This window comes from Ambystoma mexicanum, chromosome 2q (genome assembly GCF_040938575.1).
Source record: "Ambystoma mexicanum isolate Mex_15411 chromosome 2q, UKY_AmexF1_1, whole genome shotgun sequence".
NCBI classification, from domain to species: domain Eukaryota; kingdom Metazoa; phylum Chordata; class Amphibia; order Caudata; family Ambystomatidae; genus Ambystoma; species Ambystoma mexicanum.
In genome coordinates this window covers 59,536,364-59,556,285 of record NC_090924.1, presented here as the reverse complement: position 1 = coordinate 59,556,285, position 19,922 = coordinate 59,536,364, and the positions used below count along the sequence as shown (strand labels likewise).

General features: G+C 44.0%; 1 protein-coding gene across 3 annotated transcripts in view; it reads left to right on the top strand.

Annotated features, from left to right (window-relative positions):
- CREBBP (CREB binding protein) overlaps nucleotides 1-19,922 on the top strand; it is a 2,841,012-nt gene that overhangs the window by 2,521,815 nt on the left and 299,275 nt on the right. For all 3 annotated transcript variants that reach the window (XM_069646824.1, XM_069646825.1, XM_069646823.1), the window contains 3 exons: nucleotides 10,681-10,827; nucleotides 11,127-11,240; nucleotides 13,652-13,817. In XM_069646824.1, the coding sequence (XP_069502925.1) occupies nucleotides 10,681-10,827; nucleotides 11,127-11,240; nucleotides 13,652-13,817 (427 nt within the window). The remainder of the gene's footprint in view (nucleotides 1-10,680; nucleotides 10,828-11,126; nucleotides 11,241-13,651; nucleotides 13,818-19,922) is intronic.

The following is a 19,922-nucleotide window of genomic DNA, read 5'->3' as shown; positions in this document are numbered from 1 at the left end:
TGTTGCCTCCTTCTTCCATGCCCTGTTTTGCAAAATTGCCAAGAGAAGCCCCCCTCAACTCCGTCCCAGAGGATTTTCTGAATCCATATTGCTGAGGACGCAAGATGGATTTTTGCTTAGCCCAAAGATGAATTTCCTTCAATACCAACCCTGCAAATATCTTAGAGTCTGCATCTAGTATTGCAATTGGACGATAGTTTCTTGGAGAATTCCGATGTCCCTTTTTAAAAATTGGGTTGATATAGGATAAATACCAAGTTGTCTGAATAATTTTTGTTCTACGGATGTCTTTAAAAAGAAAGTATAGGATTTTAGCCCACAGTCCCGGATTCCCCTTAAACGTCGCTTTTGAAAGACCATTGGCTCTCGAAGAGCTAGCCTGTTTAATTTGAGACTCTAGTTCTGTGACACTAAAATCTAATGACCTCAGTGTTGGCAGTGTCCCATACCAACTTTTCGGAGCAGAGGATTGTTCATATATTAGGTCAAAATGGCCAATCCAAACCTGTTCACAGATTGGATTAGTTTGAACACTATTATGAGGAGATTCAAGCTTATTTATCAGTAACCAAGATTGTCTTGAGGATCCATCCCTCAAGGCCGATAACATCCCTTCATTATCAGACTGAGGAAGAATATGTTTGTAATTAAACACCCAATTTTCCTAATTCTGTTTTACTTTTTTAATGTTAAGAATGAGATCAATCAGGTTAGAAATAGATCTCTTAAGAAACCTAATTTCTTTTTGGAGTAGCACTCTTTCTTCTCACCAGACCATCATAATTATGGATGTGTCTAACCTCCTTGTCTGGGCGATTGTTAGGGTTTTTCTTAAATGTTAAATCAAAAGAAGACCCAACATACTCTGCAAAGGTGTTATATTTAATAAGAGAAAACTTTTCCTCTACTGTGGTTACCTCTAAACCTTTTAAGAAAAACCTATTTGTTTTCAAAATGTTCCCTTCATGCCATTTCAATCTAGATCTGGAGGAGTTAGCAACAACATTACCTGGAAACCTGGATACCAAGAATTTGACTGTCCAAAATCCATTCAACCATAAGCATACTGTGATTACTATATTGAGTCTTAAGTATCTGAAATTTGAACACCCCATCTAACAATAATTGTGAGCCAGAAATGTAGTCTATGGTCAAAGTCTAGGTCCCATTCGACCATGTTGGGGTCAACCTTTACTGGTCAAAATGTTCACAGCCCGTTGATAATCACCAGTCGGCAAAGAAACTAAGCCACATTTTCCCTTGCTTAATATTTCGATTTTTCTCTCGTTCGTCCATTTGTCAAGGTAAAATAAGAGGAGTCTAAATCATTAGTGAGATCAGCATTTAAGTCTCCCACTACCATAATTTGTAAGCCAGAGTGATTGGATCATATTCACGGAAACAAAATCACTCAGTAATTGGAGGGCATCCACAAGATTTCATTGGGAAGACCAATATACTAACATTGGAATTTTCCCCGTTTGCGTAGTTACATCCAGAAGAACCGAAAGGAACTCTGTTCCCACCAGATTAGAATTAAGTGCTTTAAATGGCCCCTTTATCTGAATTGAAATTAGAAGTCCACCAGACGGCCAACCCTGGTGACCCTGTATAGCCAATTCATGGAAACATACATAGCCATCCAGTATACAAGTGCCGGTCAACCAGGTTTCTTGCAGGAATATCATGGAGTATTGGGTTAGCTGATCGCAAATCTCTGAGGGAGTCAACAAATGCGGATGGCCCCTAGAATTCCATGAGATGACCGAAAGGCCACTCACGTTAAAGAGAGGCCTTCATATCCTTCAACTGAATGATTGAGTCTCTTAGAGTCATGGCCAACCACCTCCCACTTGTATCATCATCAACAGTGCCAACGGTCTTAATTTGATCAACCGATTGGCCCATTCTAACATTTCCGATTGTCTCATGAGAACTCTTATCTAAGGGCATAATGCTCGTAGAGAAGGACGACATATCGTAACCCATCTTATTAAAATCCTCTGTGGCTGTGAGAAAAGCCTTGTGCATTGCCCTTGTGTAAAAAACCACACAGACACAATCGTAGTGTTCCGGATGGATAAAGTCCACCAACTTAATGTCAGTTGAAGAAATAGTTCTTAAAGATTCAATTTCATTACACATGGCCAATACTTTAGCCCTTGTTAAAGATGCCGGGCCATCATGATCGAATAAATAATGAAGTAGTACCCTCGGGAAGTCCTGATAAGCAGGCTTTCTCCATTGTATCTGGTCCAAATTGCAGTTAAGCAAGGAATTAAATGGAGTACTTTTTACGGGCAGAATCGTCCTTGGTTCGACGACAAGGGACGTTGGTCTTGGGAGCATTTACCGAAGCCCTATAAATAAGAGCGTCTATCCAATTTACACCTTGATTTTGTACAGAGTGGTTTGTTATTGGAAAGCCATCCTTCGGTATTGGATGTTCATTAGGGGCGTGTCTTGTTAGATTAAAACATTGGTTTCCCACTTCCTGAACTTTGGTTGCCTCCCCATGTTCCACGAGCATCGATTTCAGAATCATTCTGACTGTGGCTTCAGTGTCTAATTCTACTGACTCTTTTGCGGCCCTTGACACTCCCAATCCATTCATAGCAGAGTCTTCCATTACTGCGGTACGTGAATTGATTTGTAAATATTCTTCCCTTCCTGAATCAATGGTCTGAGGAATAGTCCTAGTTACTACATCTCCCTCCACCAGCATTTGCGAGGTCCCGACCCCTTTCCCCGTATGATAGATTGGTTTGAGGACGGAATCTCCTATTACGTTATGGAGTGGGTGCCCTGAGGACTTTCCTATGACCATATCCTTTCTTAGGCTTTCATTTTTAGTAGTAGAAAATTCTAAGGTATGTAAAGGTCCAGGAAGGGTATGAGCCTTTGCTTAGATACCTATTAGTGTAGGAGCTTCTATTGACCATCCATTTACCTCCCTACCACTATCTGAAACTGCAATTATAGAGGCGTGATCACTAGATTGTTCTTTTCCAATTGGTGTCCGTTTGGATTTTTTAAAGAAAAAATTAAGTGGATTATTTTGTGAACTTAGTGAAATCGACTCTGAGGGCAGCATTTTCCGTTTGCCCTTACATTTTTGGAATTGCTCTTGGATTTTAATGCTGAAGAGAGAGTGTCAGTGGCCTGGGTTCTCCCCTCCCTTTTACATAAGATCCTAATATTTACCCTGGCCATCTCAGTATTCATTTCCACCAAAGGCGGCCCAGCCTGCTTTTGGAGGGTTGTCTGTTAGATCAAAGGCTTTTTTTCTAGCCTCATTTAATTGACTTAAATCCAGTGTACCTTCCTCCCGAGAGGTGGTCATTTGAGGATTTTTTTGAAGAGTGCCCTTTGATTTTACATTTTTTTTTTTTTTTACCCTTGACTGAGTTTTTTCCTTCAATATCGGTCAGACACTCTTTCTGTGATCTACGTTTTAATCCCCTTAAATACAGCCTTTCCTCCTTACGTGAAATAAAATATCTGAGCGTAACTTCTTCTTTCCCCTCCTGCTTATCTGTTAATTAATATGCCTCTCTGCCCAGTTCTCTAGCTTCCTCCTCCATAATAACAGTAAGCAGGGTTGGGCTATCTGGTTTTTCCATTTCTACTGGTGCAAATAATGAGGGAGGCTCCGAAGAGTAACTGTCTCGCTATTGCCTCTAACTGCTTATGTAAAGAATCTAAGAGAGACAGCTGAACAGAATTCTGACTAGCCATTTTTATCAGTCTTAATTCTTCAGATTTCCCTGTTGGCTGATTGAAAGAAGAGGCTTGAACCGCCAGAGCATACTTTAGATCATTAAGGTCGGCAGATGACATTGTTTGGGACAAATTTTCTTTCCCAATGTTATCAATAGTTTGAGTACACTTGGATAGCATTAAGGGAGGAGCCGGCAGGGAGGACGGAACCAACCTCATATTCCTCAGAAGTTCCTGAATAGAATTGAGGCCCTCTAGCTTGGTCACTATTGCAAGAACATCCACTACTTTCGTGTTAAGGTCCTTAATTTACTGATGGGTGCGCTCATTCCCCTTATCCAGGAGATTTAAAATCTGTGTCATGACTGGAAATATTTCCGCTTACTGGTGGACTTGCAAGAATGATGAAACAGGAGGGGGGGGGCACTTTGTGGTAACCGTTGATTAATAGGGGGAGACCTATGCAAGGGACTTGAACATGAGTGCAGCCTCTTTCTGAAGTCTGGTTCTTCTGAATCAGACATAGGTGAGATATTCATGTTTACACCATTGCCAATGGACTTCTCCAAGAAGTTCCCCAATTGTTGTGGGTTGCAAAAGTCGGATCTGGTACAAATAAAGAGTCCTGTTCATACTTATGAAAATGTACCTTATCTATACCTCCTGCCCTTAAATGTAATGGTGTAGAGGGACTCGGGGGAAAAGCGAATCCGCCTATCCAATTCTGCACTTACAACCGGAGCCATCATTGAGGTATCAATGTGAGGATTAGTCTGTTTGTCCCCCTTTGAGGGTATAGGACTATCGGATATCTCCCTATCTCAGACACTGAGGAAACTTTGTTGAACTGACAGTTCCAGGTACATTACCGTTTTAAAGGGAAATGTCATGGGTGTACCTTTTTCAGGGTGAACACCCAGGACTCCATGAGATGTTAAACTAAGCTTGTCTAAAGGTTGTAAGGGGTTAGGAAGCTCTCCCCCTCCCAATGACATCATTTCATTACAGTTTGGCACTGGCTCTGCCTTTTGGAGGGCCAATGAAGAACTACCTATCGCAAGGGGCACACTCGAGGTCAAGACTGTTGTCATCTGAATAATCTGATAAACTTTCATTCATTATCACCAGTATTTTTTTTTACGCATTTCTTTTTTTATGAGTGTCGAAGACCTCAGTTTGCCACTTCTCAGTGAACTCGCCATGTTTGTAAAAAGGCTATAGAAAACGGCCCCTCTACCTGCTCTGCCGGCTCAGTATGAGAAGTATAACCCACAGTCCTTATGTCCCAAAATAGGGAACTCAATAAACATACATGAACAAACAACAATAAACTAAAGGGGCACGAGCTGAACTTGAAAACAGCCCTTGAGATTCACTGGAACTGCACAGAGCACGCCCCTTCCTTCTGTCAAGAAATTCAGATGGTGACACTAATGAGCAAAATCACCTACAGCTCACTGATTATCCCCCTGGAATGGTTCTACCCAAGAGTGACCCTCCCCAATGTGTACCAGCAAAGTAAACTGATGCTGGCAGATTGAGTACAGCCCAAGCTCAATTGAACACTTCTCCCTGTACTGGGTGCGGTTTGTTAACACAAGCCGCCATAAGCAAGGAGGAGGAGTGGGTCACGCGGACAGTTTTAAAGCATACCAAGGAAATAAAAGAAACATAATCCTACCGTTTACTCGAATCAAAGACCTGGGCTACAGCCACTCGCTGCACCCCTGCCAACCCACCCTAACAGCCACTTGAGGTCCACGAGGGAGACAGTCATTGTTGGAGTGCTGGGAATAGTAGTGAAGGGGAGGTAATTACTCTATAGGCTGTAGTCCATTGATATTAAAAGGGCCGCGCTTCCAACAAATGCTAACTTCCTCTCCCCGACGGCAGCGGTCAGGCACAGCAGAGAGCAGCAGCCGAGAGCATCACAGCCTAACAGCCACTTGAGGTCCACTGTGCTGTTTCATGATGTGCTGGGCCCCACGCAGACTTGAGTTAAAGGTAACTCCTGTGATGTGCATGTTTTAATAGGCTTATTGCCAGCTTTAAAGACAGGTAAGCTAGTACTTTTCTTTACGTGTTTTTATCCATGTTTTAGATTGTTCTTTGCTGTCATAGACTTTTGACAGAGTTTGTAACGCTTTCCATCTAATGGGTTATTTAGAGGTTGGTATATATACCCTCTCTTGTCCTCTAGTTTGCCAATCTTAACAGCAGCATGGTAGCAAGGTTTACTCTGCCACAATGGCTACATATGCATTGCTGATTGGTTGTAGGTAGCTTTAACATTTCAAAGTTAATAGAAGAGTGGGATGCTGGGACTCTATTCAACTATTTCATTTCTCGATTTGGAAAGTGTGTTTTGTTTGACTATACTATTTTTAATGCTCATGTTATCCACACTGGAATAAATATACATAAATACAAGAGTTTGAGAGCATTCTTAATGTGATTCTATTTATAGTACAAAACAAAGTAAATTGGAAGTGTTAAATACTTGTTGGTTTAGTGATCAAACTGTAGAAAAAATATTGATAACATTTCATGTTTCATACAAACAGATAATAAGCATTGTTTCGTAGATACTCTAGAGGTAGACACACACATCTATAGCTTTCCAATTTTAAGCCTGTCAGGTGCCAGGGTTTGTGGTTTCTCTTGCACTAAATGCAGTGATTCACCCCTCTCCAGGGCCCTGTGTCGGTTACAGGGCTGTTCTCTGTCACATAATCTGCCCAGCACAGGTGTGCACTTGTTCCACCTTTGGGGCGGAGGTAAGGCTCTCGCATGTCAGTTTCACCTTTTAAGCCCAGTGCTGGGTGCAAACTGTCATGCTGTCATCATAGCCTGCATGTGCACAGGGTCAGCGAGCTGCAGGCGTTGTCTTCGTGCAAGCCCTTCGCCACGTTTCACAACGACAAGGTCATCTTGTGCACTCACCCAAACTTCTTGCCCAAGGTGGTCTCTCCATTTCATCTGAATAGAGACATCTGCCTGCCGGTTGTTAGGCAGAATCCTGTGCAGTTCCCTTGGGGACCACTGCAAGAAGATTAAGACTACAGGAGTAAGCAGTAAACCCAATTGGTAGCAGTCTGTACCACCCCGATTTACCTGGTAGCTGTGGCTGAGCAGTCAGACCTCTCTCAAGAAGAGTAGGGCAGTATACAGAGGATACACAATAGGGCTAAAACACAGTAGAGCAAGCAAACACTGACCAGAGCTTGGTATCAAAAGTATATCATTATTTAACACACACTTAAGGAAATAAACTAGCACTATAAATCAAAGCAAGTTCAAACACAATCAGAAAAGTATACACACCTCCCTTAAGAATTATTAGACAAGTCTAAGTCAAAACACCACTATTTGTAGAATACGATGCGAGTGCGTAACTTAGATGGCACTCCAATAATTAGGTTAAAGGGAGAGAAAAAGGCAGGTCATGAAAATAAAACAGTTCTCAACACTTTTCGAAGACCAAAACAAGTTAGTGAAGGCAGAGTCTACTGTAGAGCCAAAGTTCATAGGCCAGGCCCACTTTAAATGGAGCAAGGTGAAATGTGCCCAAGATCACACAGTTTAGAAATGCATTCAAGTCTTTGTAAAAATGTTCAAAAGAGGTTGGGTTGATTCAGAAGGTAAAGTTAGAAGGTCTGGGGGCCAACCCAGTTGGAAAGCCAAGGATTTAAGGGTCACCTTTAGCAAACCGTAGAAAGCGATGCCAGGTGGAACACAGTACCTTTAAAGTTGAGGAAGCTCCAGCAGTGGCCGTTGTTCCTGGCAGCGGGTGAGGTTCGTGGTTTTGACCAGGGGAAGAGAAGATCTCGTCGAGGAGGGAACTTGGAGTCATTGCACTGCCCAGGGAAGAGACCAGCCGCGGAGTTCGCTAAGGTGCGTTCCTTTTATTCGCGGTCACAGTGGTGAAGCTTGGCTATCCGGTCGCCGGGGTGCTTGGCACTTGCGATTCGACCAAGAGACGTCCTGGAAGGTGAATGACAAACTGGTTGATCCCACCAGCTCAGAGGAAGAAGACTCTTTCAGCAGAAGATCTTCTCTTGTCGTCGGGAAAGTGGTGAGGTCATTGCAGCAGGGCTCCACCGGTGGTGTCGTCGTTGCAGATGGCTCAGCTTCTCCCCTCTTCGGATTTCTTAGGTCCTGTGGCGACTTCTGAAGTTCCAGTCCCAAAAGCCCAGCTTTTATGCAGAAAAACCGCCATTCAACAGCCTAGCTGTCACTCATACATGCTAAGTGGTGAGCCGGGTGGCTCACCACTGGGCCAATCAGAACAGAGTGCGACTTGAGTTGCTAAGGCAACACAGTCCAGGGTGCCAATTCCCCCACCCACAGATCCTGTGGAACCCAGACAGAGTGGCACCAGTTGGAGGGCTTCTGTGGAGAAGCCTGCCAAAAAGTGGAACAAAGGGCCCGACCTTGGTTGGAGTTACAGAGACGGACACAAACGCCATTTTAGAAGAGAGTTCTGGCGAAAAGACCCAACCAGTGATTTAATATTCAATAAATAAACCGGCGGTATCTTTAACATTGCACCAAAAAGTGGTGCGTTTAAAATCAATGGGAAAATCCCATAGGAAATATTCTGGTGGAATATTTTGCGTGGGAACTACTGCCGCCAGCCAGAAACTCGACAAGGGGGGACTGGACAGTGCCCCCTTGGAAACAGACCCAGGGGTAATCTAATTAACCCCTTCCAGTACTTTCACAATATGATGGTTTGTACTGGTTCTGTTCACAATTTTGGACTAGTAAAGTCAATGGTGACTTTACATGCCCTGGGAGACAGTAGTCAGTCCCAGGGTATGGAGTCTGTTTGGGGGTCACTATGACACCCCTGTGTTACTGCACTAAGGGTGCTGTGTAACACATAGAATAAAACAGATGATACCCTATGGAGTAAAAGACCCCATAGCCCATAAGCACATAATAAGTCAAAGACATACCTCAATAATCCAGCAAAGCTGCTGGGGGACTCACTAGGTTTGGGAAATTAGCCTTATAAGAGAATTCTCCCTAACACCGGTTTTCTTCCCGAACCCGGAGTCCGAGGCAGAGAGGGCCCTACGTTACTTGGACTTCAAGAGGGTCCTCCTGTTTTACCTCTCTTAGACGAAATCCTTCAGGAAGTCTGAGGCATTGTCACTTTTGGGGATGCCTCCCCCTGCTCTCAGGCTTCCAAGTCTTCTATCGCCCATTGGATGGTTCAGGCAATCTCAGTGGCTTATACGGCCATGGATGTTTCAGAGACGTGATTCGGGGGGGATGTCATCAGGGCAGCTACTTGGGCCACTTAGTCGGTTTTCTGCAGTCACTATTCCCTGAACATCAGCTACAGGCGCGATGCTGAATTTGTTCAGGTGGTTCTGCAGAACCAGTTTGCTTCTTCATAGATATGGGGCAGGCTGTCATGACTCCACCCTATGGTCTTGTTCGTTGGAATCGCCCACAAGGATGGAGGAAAGGGGACGGGATGTATGAGTAATTAAAATTACTCACTGTAGTGACTTAGGTACTCACAGTCCATAGTCCCCTTGCCTCACTACGTCCCTCCCAACTTCCCCCACTTGTATGCCAGGGGCTAATATGTTATAAGTATCTAATCGTCCAATGTGTTCAAAGGGACTGAGGTGTGGTGCTGGTGGTTAAAACCCTAGGAGTATATCTTGACACACCACCCTCAACGTGTCGAGGCAAGTGAACACCATTTCCTCATCAGAAGCCTACACCATCAAGCTGCTAAACTCCAACAAAAACCCTTCCTGTCTGCTCTCAAAAGCCTCACCATTACCTGCCAGTCGTCGGCTCCAGGCTTGATTATTGTAACGCCCTCTTTGCAGGTATCTCGGGGGGGGGGGGGGCGGGGGGAACCTAAAACTTCAAATCATTCAAAATAATGCCCTCAGAGCCTCCATTGACATTCCCAAACACGACCACATTACTGCATTGAGGAAAGCGGACCCTTGTCATCACCCACCGCTGCCTCTCCAACTCTGCACCGGCCTACCTATCTCAAAGACTTTCAAGGGCCGACTCGGACTGCCAACAGCCTCTGCTTGACTGTGCCTAGATTCAAGCGCCAGAGAGCCAGAGGCTCCAATTTCCCCTGTGCCCGCTTCCATACTCTGGAACTCGCTGCCACTACACTCAGTGCCAAACCCGCGTACTGGCCTTTTAGAAAACAGCTCAAAACCTGGCTTTTCAACTAACTCTCTAACTTGTCACTTACCTGCCTCCCACCCTCACCTTCTTTAATGTAACTAGTGTCTTGATGCCCCAGGGCTTAGCTTGCTGATATACAAAAATAAATGTCTGATAATTCTAGATTAGATGGATATGTACATTGTAGGGGAGAACCAGGACATAGAGGCCTCTATTATAGAACTGCCACCCATACCATTATGTGAGTAGATGGTTTATTAACACACAGCTGGGCCTGAAAGAGCACCCCTCCGAAGTGAAAGAGGTGTATCCTTAATTCATCAAAGTTGCACAATTGACCCCAATTCTGTTAAAGTTCACAACAAGATTAATGTGATGAGGGTGAAGGATAGTTAAAGAAATAATTTGAAAATTACTACTTTTTTTTTTGGCATTGTAGCAATGTTGAATGCAGTGTTTAAAATGAAAGTGTTAGAAAAATGTGCAATGCTGAACACCAATTAAAAGCAAATCAATAAATACAAAAGTATACAGAGGGCCTATTACAGGAAAGGTATATGGGTAAAGAAATCTGGGTATTAATGGTCGCCTGTAACTATAATGCATAACATTGACGTTATCACTGCCAAAACATAAAGGGTTCCAAAATTCTTTACTTGAAGTTATCTGCATTCTAGTTTTGACAGTTCATTAAAATCGCCTACACTATTTGGAAACATAGTTTAGTATTTCAAATATGTGCAAATTATCATTTTAGATTATAACTTTTATTTTCCCCTTCAGGTTTGTTGATTCAGGAGAGATGTCGGACTCCTTCCCTTACCGAACCAAAGCACTATTTGCCTTTGAAGAAATAGACGGGGTGGATGTGTGCTTCTTTGGAATGCATGTACAGGAGTATGGCTCGGAGTGTCCACTTCCTAATACCAGGTATGGCTTCCATCCTTCTCACGTCTGTCATCAGAGTAGTTCAATTTCTTGAAGCAGAATAGGACACTCCTCAAATGTACTGTTCTTGTATTTCATATATGATTACAAGCTGTACAGCTACAAAGCCTGTATGTGCATTATTTTGATGTTAATTGATTTTTTCCATCATTGCAGTTCCAAGTAAGACTTGAGAGTGGTTTCAGTTTCAGTAATACATTTTAATGGCTCTACATGAACTTGTTGCCTGTCTTTGTTTTTTGGAACTGTTAAATCCTGATCTGTCTTTGTCTCCACTTCAGGCGGGTGTACATATCCTACTTGGATAGCATACATTTCTTCCGACCGCGCTGCCTTCGTACAGCTGTATATCATGAAATCCTTATAGGATATTTGGAATATGTGAAAAAACTTGGGTAAGTCCACTTTTCATTATTTTGCTAATAACATATCATAAGTTGAGAACAAGTATTTTTTTACTGTTTTTGTTAGAAAATAAATGCTTTGCATAATTATACTACAGTTTTAAGGAATGTAATTTCTTCCCAATTCTGTATGTAGCAATTTGATATTGAAGGTACTTTAAGGAAAGAGTAAGATATAATTGAGTTTGCCCTACTAGAGCTTAGAAATATTTTATGAATTCTGGTTCATAGTTTTCTATTAGTCTAATTCACTTTTATCACCCTACCGAGTAGAACAAGTCCACTGTATATATGGAATTTGAAAGTTATTCCATCGCATTATTAAATGTACATGTTTTTATCACTTAAATCTGCAATTTCTGTATTTAAGATGGACTATTCTATATTTAAGATGGAATATATATGCATTTCTTTTTCATAACTGTTCACATGCTGTGTGCAATGTCCATTCTCTTCTGTAGTGACTAATCATTTATCAAGCCAATAAAGTATACATTGAAAAACAAAACTGAAGAAATTATTGTACCTTTTTATTATGCTTTCTTTTTGTAACTGTTTTCATGGTTGTAGGACAACAAATAGATTTATATTTCCCACAAACCAAACAATTGCCTCTGGATTCTTTGGTGTAGTACATTGTCAGGCATTGAGAAATTGGAGTAAGCAAGTCAATACACTTCATAGACCCTGGTTTAACCATCTCACTGATCTATGGCCGGAAAATTGAGTAGATTATTCTGATGTATGACTTTGAAGGTCAACTGCACTTAATTGTTGAAACTACTGTATGATTTTATGATTACACGCAATGTATGACCCCCTTCACTTGAATGCAGTATGTTAAGTTTAAAAAATCAGTCCACCCTCTCGGGTAGTTTGCTAAGCAAGTCAAATGATGTAAAGCCTTTAAAAAACATAATACGACATTTTATTTGTAGGATGTATTTTAATTAAAATTCTGCTCCTACCATAGATTTAGCAGAGCATTTTGTCAATTGGCACATAGTTTTGCAAAAAATAGTAAAGCAGGTGGAGCAGTATTTTGCTTGTGTGTAACACTGAACATATCCTGACTGGTTGGCCTAAAACAAAAGCATTGTTAAAGAATAACGATGTTGCCGGCCAAAGGTTTGTTTCTTTAGTAAATAAAATGTGTCATTGCCTTTCTGAATTTGTGACTGTTTGCTTAGAATCTTGAGTTGAAGGGCAGAGCATTCCAAAGTTTGGATGCTTAAATAGCACAGAAGATGCCTCCAATTCTGGCTGTTCAGACAGTTAATCTGATACCTAAAGCAGTCATGATATCGCCATATATAATTAAAATGTAAGTCTGTGTTCGTAACCCCACATCCGTTTTATTTATTATCAAGAGAAAAAAGGGGTAACCCAACTTAAAACACCCAGGTCTGATGTTTATGGGTCCCTAAAACTTGTTTAAAAGATTTGCCATTCCAGTTATAGGTGGACTGGCTTTCTGGAAGATTGTGTCCGTTCTAACACATTTTTCTGAGCTTGCACCTTTCCAGAATCCATTGATAACACCATAGGACAGAGCTAGCCAACTACTCAGTTTACACTCAAATGTTACTTATGTGCTAATCATACAGGTCAAGAATAACAAGTCCAATACCAAATGTTTCCCTGACTAATATGCTAAATTAACTGAGATTATTACTTCTTGGAATATCCTAATATATTTTTGAAAAATAGTACTTGATTTTTTTGTAATGGCTTAGATCTTTAGCATCAGCAGAACAAGGGGAAAGTCTTCTAAAGTTGTCTTTGCAGGTATATTTTCTGATTGTGTGGCGAAGACCCTTCTGCAGCATTGGGATGAACAGCATGAAAGCAGCAGTGCAATATCTGCAACATCGCTTTTTCAAATTGTATCCACCGCCAGAAAAGAATGTAAAGCTTTACTAGCGTATTGCGTTTCTGTGCTACATATCCCAGCTTTTCCTGTTGTGGTATAGCAAGAAGGTAGAGTCAAGTGCACTTTGGGCTTGACCAGCAGAGCCAGAGTCTCTAGTAGCCCAATTACTGCACCGTAAACATGATTTTTAAACAATGTGCTCTCTCAGCGCCCAGGCCCTATAATCTTCATCAATCCATCTGACTTCATGTTGTAAATTCTATTCTCTTTTATTACTAAGTGTATCAGTGATGTTTTTTTTCTTGAAATGTTTATTTGATGTTGACAGCTTGCGTATCTATCCTCAAGTGTAACAATACAACTTCAGCTGGGGTGCACAGTGATGGAGCCAGTTGTGCTCTGTTCCAGTCTGCATAACGTGTGTCATGTCACACAAATCTTCCCAAAATAAATTGTGGTTGTATTTGTATGTTTAATGTAAATATAACATGTAATCCACTTGATGATATAGATGACGTGTGCACTACAGGTACGTTATGGGCCATATTTGGGCCTGCCCCCCAAGTGAAGGAGATGACTATATCTTCCACTGCCACCCTGCCGATCAGAGAATTCCTAAGCCCAAACGTCTACAGGAATGGTACAAAAAGATGCTCGACAAGGCTTTTGCAGAGAGAATTATTCACGACTATAAGGTGAGCTACTGACGCACCACAGCAATTGTTTTGATTTTATTGTGCTTCCTCTACTCAGTAGCATTGTGTTTTCCAAGTCATGCTGACATGGGAAGGATGGTGTTATCGGTTGATCATGGTGTTCTCTTCTTTGCCCCCAATGGTTGCCCGTCTAGATTGTAACGTTGACTAATGCTAGGGAATCATCACATGTATAGAACATTTCACACTGTTCTCTTCCACACTAATCTCAATTTCCAAATAAACTAAGAATTCAGTTTGTCACATGTGTTACTGATTTGTGTAGCAATAAATAATTATAGACTTATAACATGTTATCAATGATCAAAATGCCAGTCCCCTCTGCAGCATTCTGATGCACTCGAAATAACAATACTAGCATACTGTTACAAAGTACTGCCAGCTGGATTTACAGTAGCACAGTAACAATGCTGGAATACTTGCATCGCTCACTAAATGATATAAACATGGCAATATGGGTGTTATAAGGATTTTCCTTGCAAATCGATTTAGCGTTCAGAAAGATCAATATGCACTGAGGTTGATGGGCAACTCTATATGCTGGGCTCCACAAAGGATAACCATGACAACACAGTCAAGGGTGTTCTCTCCAGAGGGCAGCCGAGTGGTCCAAAGGTAGACTGTAACATACAATAAGTGATTGTCCACACAACATTTTAAATTATTTTTATGTAGATGGGGAAATGCAGTATTTTACGGGTAAGCATTTTATTTCGAAATAGCGTGTAACAGATGAATTTACACAGAAGTAATCAAATGTTCAGGATTCCATTCTAGAGTCCAAACGCAGTGTTTTCAGTGGGGTTTTGAGAATTGGGAAAACCCTAATGTCAACTCACAGAATAAAGTTAATCAAAAAGCATTATGTTTGTAGAGTAAGCACAAAGACACAGTCTAAAGGGCTAAATGTGAGCAGAAAACCCATGCAGTAAAAAGGAGTGGTTAAAATTGTGGCTCAATAAGGAAGCTGCAGAGTACACATACTGTGACCGGGAGTCAAAAACGACAACTCAAGGACCTTGGCTGACCTAATTAGAGTTTTGGAAGCTGAACTAGATTCAGCAATATATTTTGCAACTAATTTGTTATCTAGCATTGCATTTTCAGTGGGCAAAGTTGTGCAGACAGTGCCCACCAGTTGAGGGAAGTGAAGTGGGTGCTTTGCTTGGTTGTAGGTCACAATTCCTACTTACTGCCGGTCTTTGCAGGAACGTTGATGCTCCAGAACTCAGGCAAGCTACACAGGGTTCAGTGTGTGCTCATCAATGGCACAAATAGTCCCTTAGGTGAGTAACCCAGCTTTTCCTCCTGGGTCCATGGAAGTGGGCCCACTGGTCATGCAGAAAGAAGCCTGCATTGCTAAGCACCCTGCTTTACTTCCATTTCAGGTGGTAGCCAGAACAGACGTTTCAGGATAGACTTGATTTTCTTCAGGCAGGTTTTTCTTGGAGACTAGTTACAGTGGTTGACAAATCTATTATGCAAATGCCCCTATTAGTTTAGCATTCCTTGTGTCTATATGTGTACACCCAGTGTTCCACTGGGTAAACTACACATTTCAAACATTTGTTTAAGTGGAGCTAACTGGAATGGGATGGTCCCTAGATTCAATCCTTCAGGCTTCTTCTCAGATTGACCACTTTACCCAAAAGAGTAACTGAGCCCAAAGTTTCACTGGCTGTAAGAAGTCGTTGGAATCTGAACAAAGAGAACCTAAGCTCATGGGCAACAACACTGAATGCAGAAGTTAGCAATATTGGAAATGTAGAAGATATCACCAATACTCTTGTGAACTCTCTGAGCATAGCTATCAAGAGGTTTGCTCCTGTCACTGTACTAAACACAGAAGAAACGCTTGGTTTAATAACAATCTCACTGAACTTAAGACCAAATAAATCAAGCTGTTATACGCGTGGTGCCAGCTTAGAGACCCATCTAGTTTAGCCACCTATAAAACCGCTTCTGTCCATTATAAACAGGCGGTGATATCATCCAAAAAGGAGTCATTAAACACCAGAATAGTGGACGCAAAATCAGATAGTAAGGAACTCTTCTAAATATTAAAAGAACAAGAACACATCTAGTGCCAGGTTCAAGACCCCATTCCTAAAACCGATACCTGGTGTACAGAAATACAAGAAGCTATGTTAAGCAAACTAGACAAGATCAGAGCCGCAACTGAGGATAAAAAAAATATCCATGGGGCGTGGCCTGGAGCGCTGACGATGCAGACGCTCCTCTGATGGCCTCCGTGGGCCGCCCGCTGCTTTGTTCACTAAATGCGGCCGTAATGCTTTCCCGGTCAAAGCAAACCCCAACAAGGCTGCATGAGACCTAGGTGCGCACGATATCTCATTTCGAATTGCCACCAACCCGTATCCAGCAATGCGCAAGCAGTAATCTCCAGCCGCCTCTCAGCCCACCGGCCAGAGGTTCCAAAATGGCAGACGCGACTCTGGAGCTCGAGAGTGGCTGGGGACAGGATGAGGAGAGGAGGGGCATCCATTCCCATTAAACCCCTCAGCGATCCCCCGCCATCGGAGGGCCCCCCTACACGGCGGCGGACATCCCGCCTGTCAAACTGCACTGGACCCATACCTGAGGGAGGGGCCAGGGAGTGCCCTCGCTGTGCCTGCACAGCTCTGCCTTCGCCCAGGCGGAATCCACCGAGCCTGTGGCGGTGAGGCGGGGACCCCTCTGACATACACGTGTGCACACCGGAGTGGAAAGAACACCCAGGCAGTAACATCGAGGCGTGTGGATGATCTCCTGGGACCTCACCCGCCACCGCAGGCTCTCCAGGGAACCAGACAGCAGAACCCCCCTGGAGCCAGGAGCCCAGGTCTGCTGCTGTCATAAGAGACACAAGCTCCAGATGGTAAGGCAGCCCAAATCCTTCTGGTGCCTTTTTCAATAAGCAGTGGGGGCCCTCCGCCTTCTGCCCCCGCTCCACAGGGGGACACCTGGGGGCCTGGTTTGCCCCAGCCCCCCCCCCCTGCATCTTTGGGCCCCATCACCTTGCCAATACCGGTAGCCCGTGAGAGCCCCTCTCCATCTGGGCTTCGCGGGGAGGAACTGGGATATCACGCTGGAGAGGGCAGGAGCCCTCCTTTCACCCACACTCATCGAACCTACACAAGCTTCGCCCCGGGAATCTGGCGAGCCCCCTCCAGAACACCTAATCAGCGGCAATAAAGGAGTGGAACCCCAGTTGCCATCGACATCCTATCTACCTGGTCTGCCCAGCTCCTCTGTCCCCGCCCCCACTGCTCCCCCCACCTGGACATCTCCTGGGGCGCCCGGTCCACACCTTGACCTCCTCCTCCCCCAACCCCCCCAGCGGCCTCGGAGAGATCCTCCTGTCTTCACCACCTCTCGGGGGAATAGAGAATCCCCCCACAAATATCTCTAGAATCCATATTTGCAACTGGCTCTTATCCATTTTGAGAGCCCTACGTGACACTGAAACTTCTTTACCAGCCCTCCAAGAGGCATAGGGCCCTCCCTCTGCCCAGAAAACCACGATGGCCAAACAATCAAAATCTGTCAAGAACCCAGACATTGCTGCAATGTTGATGTCATCCGAAAGATCCAGGAAACATGATCCCCCAGTCTCCTCCCCACAAGAAGCTTTAGATGACAAGGGGGTCTCTTGCAACTAAACACGACATTCGGGCATTCATGGCGGACATCAAATCTGAATTCAGATCTTGTATGACTGAACTTACTGCCAAGCTGGAAAACACTGACCAAAGAGTGACGGAGGCCGAATAGAGATTAGGAGAGATCGAAAGACCGGGCCCATGACCAGGCATCCACACTGGCGGAGATCCAGCGCTCAATCAGACTCCTCCAGGATAAATGTGAAATTTTAGAATTCAAACAAGTGGACTTGGAAAATAGGGCCTGACGGAATTACCTACGAATCGGAGGGGTTCCAGCTTCAGTCCCAGACAAAAATTTGGCGGAATATGTGGACAACTTTTTCCAATCCCTCCTGCCACAACTAGAGAAGTCACAACTCCTCCTAGATCGCACACAGGATGCGCCCTCGCCGCGGAGTGGAATCGGACGCCCCACCAGATGTTATTACCAGAGTATATTTCTTCACTACAAAAGAAGCCATCTCAGCAATTAATCGCACCCGCGATGAAATAACTGTCTTCCTGCAGGACCAGCAAATCCGCTACAGATGGCTCTTCCCCACGGCCCTACGGTTTTCTTAGAAGGGTACCCAGAGAAGGATTAGCCACCTGGAGGATGCCGAGAAGATCATGCACTCAGCCTCGCCTAAATCCCAGTCTCCCCTAGCCTCCGAAAACGTCACCGACACAGACCTCACAACATCCCCAAAAACTCAGCACAAAGCTTGGACTAAAGTCCCGAGGTTCAGAAGAAATAAATAGCTGAACGCGGAAACGCAACCAACCGCCTGAAAAATTGAAACCCTAAGCAACATGAGACCAGACCCTGGCCGCTGGAAACATAGGCCCAACCCTTACCTGGCCTGACCGAGCTCACCTCCTCCATACTTCCGGACCCACCTGAGGCTTACCTGAAGGACTCTCGTCACCTACGGCGATGAAAAAGGAATTTTGACAGCCGGAGCAGCGGGCCCTACCCCACGGCCTGTGCCCATTTCCGAGGTACAATCCATCCGAGTCCTTGCAATATCCAACCCTTAATTCTAGCTATGTTGGCTAAACACAGTTACTTGGCCACGTTGGCCAGGTGTGGTGCCGGTCCCACAAAACTGCCCCCCCCCCTGTTAAATCTCAGTCCTCCCGTTGGAGGCCTGAGCAAAAATTTCAACAGCAGGTAAAAGTACTGCTACAAATGCCGCGAAATGCTGGCTGATTAATCTTCACCTCACCCCCCCCCCCTCCGAACGCATTAACATCCTCACCTCTCACTCAAGGACACCTCACCCTCAGGTTTGACTCTCTGAACGTTAAAGGACTAAATTCGCCGGCCAAACGCAAATCAATTCTACAAAAGCTCCAAGACGAAAATGCAGCGGTGGCCATGCTACAGGAAACGCACCTCTTGTCAGCTGACTTTGGGCACCTACGCTCTCAGTTCTTTCCAAAGCAATTTTGTGCCTCAGGAAACACAAAAAAAAGGAGCACAGCAATTCTCTTCAGGAGGGGGTTAGATCCCAAGAATCTAGATACAAAACTCTGCCCGGATGGCCGATTTACCGTTGTGAAGTGCCTATTGCTAGGACAACTACATTCCTTCGTATCAATATACGCCCCGAATACAGGCCAAGCCGCTTTCTATGAGACTCTGAGCGCCACCCTCTCCCCCTTTTTAGAGGGTCAACTTATTATCGGCAGAGATTTTAATGGAGTCACGGAACCCACAAAGGACAAATCGCATCCACCTTTATCCAGATACTTTACTTCAGCACTGGCACTCCTACAGCTATTCAGAACCCTGGAAGTAGTAGACTCATGGAGAGTACTCCACCCCTCAGAAAGAGACTTTTCTTTCTACTCCTATGTTCATAGGACATTTTCCCGAATAGACCTCCTCTTGGTTTCCCCACAGATACTCTAATTTGCCAAGGATGTAACCATAGGCTCAAGGATCCTGTCTCACCACGGCCGAGTGACCCTGGAAATCCGAGTACATGAATCATCCCATTCCGTGCAACGTAGATGGACGCTCTACGATCCAATACTTAAAGAGATGCCACTCAGAGACTCAAACGCAACTATAATTAAGAATTTCTTTGAAGAAAACCCCACTGAAGACACCTCCCCCGCTAACACCTGGGACGCCATGAAAGCGGTCATACGCGGGGAACTGATAGCTCAGGGAGTAGCCTTCCACAAGAAAAGGTGACAGATCTGCCAGGTCCTCAAGAACGACCTCCGGAAGGCGGGGAAGATTGATAAACAAAAAGGATGGTCCCCAAGAACACAACGAGCCATTCGCATGGCACAGAAAAAGATCGAATCCCATTACGCTGAACACACAGCACACCAGCTCCCGAAAGCCAAGCAATTCTATTTCGCCAAAAACAACAAAGCGAATAAATTACTGGTAGCCAAACTTGCTAAAGCGAAACGAAACAAT